Below are 4,666 nucleotides of genomic sequence, written 5' to 3'. Positions count from 1 at the left end.
AGAGAGAGAGAGAGAGAGAGAGAGAGAGAGAGACAGAGAGACAGAGAGACAAACAGATGTACAGCAACAACAGAAGCAACAACTACATTAACAGTAATGATCGATGACGAACATGAAAAAGAATTCAACCTTTAAAAACAAGTAAAAGTGAAGAATTACTATCAGCTAAATAAGTAACAGTAAAAGTAATAATGCTCATCTAGCAGGACTCCTGTGAGTGTTTTATTACTATGTTATTATGGGATGCATTAATGTGTGTGATATATACTTAAGCTGTAATAAACAGCAGTATAAAGTACAATATGCAGTTGTAGTATACAGTATCAGAGGAGACTCTCTCACGTCCTCCTGTCGGCGCTTTAATTGATGACTCAGCAGAAGTTGATTGGACGTCCGCTGAAAGAAGCTCAACGTGTCCAACGGCCACGTTCTCACGTTCGCTTTGCTCACATGTTTTTCAGTTTAGCTGCAGCGAATCTGTGAATCTCTCCACAAAGGAAACATATTTCACCGTCTGCACCAGCTCCCAGCATGCCGCGGTGTGATTTACTGTTTAATCTGTGCAGGTCTCTGAAGGTCAGGTGGATTAGATGCAGGTCCGACGTGGACGGGGCGGGTCGAGGTCATTTGTCAGTCTTCCTGAGCAGAAAAGGGACCTGCTGACAGATTACAGTTCATATCTGCCCACTGTGGACCCGGACTGAGGACGGGGTTCAGGTGGTGCAGCAGCTTTACAAACAGGGATGTTAGTTTTCATTTTTATTAAATGTATTAAGAGAAAAAGGATTATTGTTTGTTGTCAGAATTAATTGTTGCTTCCTGATCCAATTATCTGTTTAAAGTCGATATTCAATTCAAAGTTTAAAACTAAATTCTGGACCAAAGGAAAGATGGTGGAAGGTGAACGTCTGTCCCCAGCTGGGTTCAGGGGCAGAAATATCACATTAAAGATAATCAGAGGTAGTCGGCAACAGAGTCGGGACGTAAGTAGTTAAATATAATGGCGTAACGTAATTAAAGGTTATACATTACACTGGATAAGTCTCTGAAACAATGGGACAAAAAACAAATAAAACTCGTCTTTCCAACAATCACCAACTCTGGTTTTGGTTGAGTGTTTGTGTCTCTGGAGTCTGGTGGAGAGTGATAGTGAATATTACGGCTGTTTGTGGTTTAAACTAAAGTTTATCTTCTGTAGGGATCCTTTCATAATGCTTGTCCAGACACTGACATAAGGGTTTACTTGTATTGGGTGTGATGAGCAGGGCTGGTGCACCCCAGGAAACCACACATTTGGGGCCCACCCCTGTTCACACTTTACAGCTCAACCCTGGAACCAGCCACCGGGAAGTCCTCGGTCTCAGACAGCGCCCTGCTAAAGGAAGTAACACTGACTCACTGTTTGGAGGCTCTCGGGCTAAATGAGGATGATGATGATGATGAACCCGGCGGTCCCTCGGCCTGCTGGGATGGACAAAGCTCTCCATTACAGTGATGAGTAATGATGTGAGAGCTGAGGGGACAGAGTTCACCATGAACGCAGCGCCTGCTCTCTCAGCTGTTAGCGTCACCCAATCCTTCAGCTAACTGAGTTAGCCTGCACTTTGCTAATGGTGTTAGCGTAGACAAAGAGGGCGCGGCGGAGGAGAAACACCATCAGGATGGTTTTCATTCAGCTGATCCCATCGACCTCCATCAGGACAACGCTCCGATGCTGCGTTCAGGTCAGACGGGAATAATCATCGCTGTGCTTCAGCAACTCAAAGCAACAGACTGTGGAGGGAAACTTAAAGTGTTTAAAGTCGTTAAGATAACTCGATTATACGGAGAGCCATTTGTGCCAAAAATAACTGCTCTGTACTTTCAGGAAGCTTCACTGAAAATAAAGACAGGAAAGTGTAAATGTAAACGGACACAGCAGAATCTTAATTTAAGACCAGTAAACGTGAATCATCTCATCACAACACTCGACGAGTTGTGATTAACCAGGACTGCTCAGCCAATCAGGACCGACTGTGAGAAACCAAATCAGTCAGTTCAAACCTCATTACCAAAACCCAAATTAGCTCTGTTGATTGGATGGACTGCCCCGTTGTTAAATATTCACAGACACATGAAGTTTGATTAGTTTGTTGATCGATCGTTGAATAATGATCATTTCCAATCAGGAGGTGAGACTCAGTGTGTTTGTGCTGAATTAAATTATGTAAATTACAGCAACAATGTGACAGAGCAGCTGCGAGGACCAAGAAATAAAAACACTTTACTGATTCTCACTCGACGTGTTTCACATGTTTCTGTCTTAAACAGTTGGAGACAGAAAAAGATGGAGGACTGGATAAAACTCATTTTATTAGGACTAAAGATTTTCCTTGTCGACTAATCCATTTTGATATTTGATATAATGTGATATTATCTGTTTCTGATATTACTGTATTTGATCAGAAACAGCCAGTGATGATGTGTGAATCAGAAACACACCACAGCCAAGGAGTCTGAACCTTTTAGTTCATTTATTCCTAACACAGTTGTAGAGCATCCAGCAACCCAACGTCCTGGTTGGTCAACACACGGAATAAATAACTTCCAACTTCAGTAACTAATCCTGGCTGATCGATACGATGGATGATGGATAACGTTAACAGTTCCTGACTAATTAACTCATGAGTTCATGTTGACTTAAGTTACTTATATGACGTTTGTAACATTATTTTACAAACATTGCAAACTTATTTTTTTATTTTTTTATTTATTTTTAAGTTACGTTATGCAAGTTATTTATGTTACATAACTTATGTAATATAACTTTTGTAAGTTATGTTACACAAGTTATGGAAGTATATTAAGTTTATATTCCCAAAACCCAAACCACAATCTTAAAAACCAAGTGCCCAAACTTAATCAAAGTGCAACTGTGTAAACTCCAGAAGTTATTAATATTATAATAATATTATTATTAACTGTTGCTAATTTAACTGCAGAGCCTTGCCCATGCACACTCGTACAGACGTACGGGAGCACAGACATACAGACGGACAGACGGACAGAGGTACAGACCCAGCAGCCGTATTTTAGGAGTTGGACAGGTGTGACTCACCTGTAGGCTGTGATATCATCCAGTGTTGGTCACATGACCTCATCTCATATTATTCAGGCGCAGTTCTGCTTTATAAAGACCTTTTTTTAGTGTCTGACTTGTTAAATCATTCCGTATTTCTGTCACAGTTTGAACCTCTGCAGTTTTATCTGTTAATTATAGGATTGTTAATGACACTAATGATGCACTGTTAAACACACACACCTGAACAGGTGACGCTCATCAGGCTGAAAAGAGTCAATGAAGTGAATTTGAGGCCGATTGTCTCTCCCTGATGTCCCTATAGTACACCCCCTGGTGGTCAAACTGATTGTATTTCTATGTAAGGTTGCATCAGTTGTGTTTTCTCATCTACACACTCAGAACTCCAGTTCAGACCTTGAAAAACTTTATTGAACAGCATCTGTAAACGCTGGGAGCAAACAGGAAGTGAGTGAGATCTCCTTTCTGTAAACACGACGACGCTCCGATAAACAGTTAGCTTTGATTAATTGAAGCCTCGGGGGGTTGTAGGGAAACACACACACACACACACAGAGGCAGTGATCAATGGTTTCCATGTGTGGGAGTCAGAGGGAGAATAATGGAAACCAGGAACCAGCCGGTTGCTTACACATTAGCTGCTCTACTATGATACCTGCTAATTGTAGATTGATGCTGTCTGTTTCCTGGTGGTTGCTATGTGGTTGCTAGGGTTGTTCGACAACTATCTGCTGTAAGAAACAGGAAATTACATAATTTCTTCTCCTCAGCTTCTTTCGGGGCGAGTACATGGTGGAGGTGGCGATCAACGACTACCTGGACATCTACTGTCCACACTACGAGATGGCGGAGTCCGACGAGCAGATGGAGCACTACGTGTTGTACATGGTGACCTACGACGGCTACACGACCTGCGACCACCACAGGAAGGGCTTCAAACGTTGGGAGTGCAACCGGCCGCAGAGCCCCAACGGACCACTCAAGTTCTCCGAGAAGTTCCAGCTGTTCACTCCCTTCAGCCTGGGCTTCGAGTTCAGGCCTGGACACTGAGTACTACACACTGAGTACTACACACTGAGTACTACTCGCGCTGTCTCTGGGATTCAGATATTTGTTTATGGCGTCCACAGAGAGGTAGTGAAGGGGAGCTTGTTTTCCACCCCGGTGTGTCCCTGCTGGGACGATGAAGCTTGTAATAATAAACACCTGGAGGGCGGGGCTTCAGTAAGGTGACTGTCACTACAGGGAGCTCAGGTAGAAGAGGACATTGAACTCATCACCTTTTATTTACTTATGTTTCATACAGTTTATTGTGACGTAATAATAATAATAATAATTATGATTGAGCAGAGCAGCAGAGGTCAGTCATTATGTTCTGTGTGTGTTTGTTGTTCCTCAGTAGATTATCTGTTCTCGCTGTTAAACGTCCCTTTACAGGCGNNGGGGGGGGGGGGGCATCATCCTTCATTTAACTAAAGACAACGAGCCGCTCTGAATGTTAGTTAGTTAGCAACGGCTAATAACAAACACTTGTAAAAGGCTGGTGAAGGTTGTAATACAACAGTTTCCTCTACACACACTTTAAGG

General features: G+C 42.6%; 1 protein-coding gene across 1 annotated transcript in view; it reads left to right on the top strand.

Annotated features, from left to right (window-relative positions):
• Nucleotides 1-3,838: 3,838 nt before the first annotated feature.
• LOC118322290 (ephrin-A2-like) overlaps nucleotides 3,839-4,666 on the top strand; it is a gene marked incomplete at its 5' end in the record, with an annotated part of 6,053 nt that continues 5,225 nt past the window's right edge. Inside the window, 1 exon segment of the mRNA XM_035653935.1 lies at nucleotides 3,839-4,157. Within this exon segment, the coding sequence (XP_035509828.1) occupies nucleotides 3,839-4,157 (319 nt within the window).

This window comes from Morone saxatilis, unplaced genomic scaffold, assembly GCF_004916995.1.
Source record: "Morone saxatilis isolate NCDOM2014 unplaced genomic scaffold, NCSU_SB_2.0 Contig12, whole genome shotgun sequence".
NCBI lineage: Eukaryota > Metazoa > Chordata > Actinopteri > Moronidae > Morone > Morone saxatilis.
The sequence above is the reverse complement of the archived record's forward strand: the minus strand, read 5'-3'. Positions and strand labels throughout refer to the sequence as shown.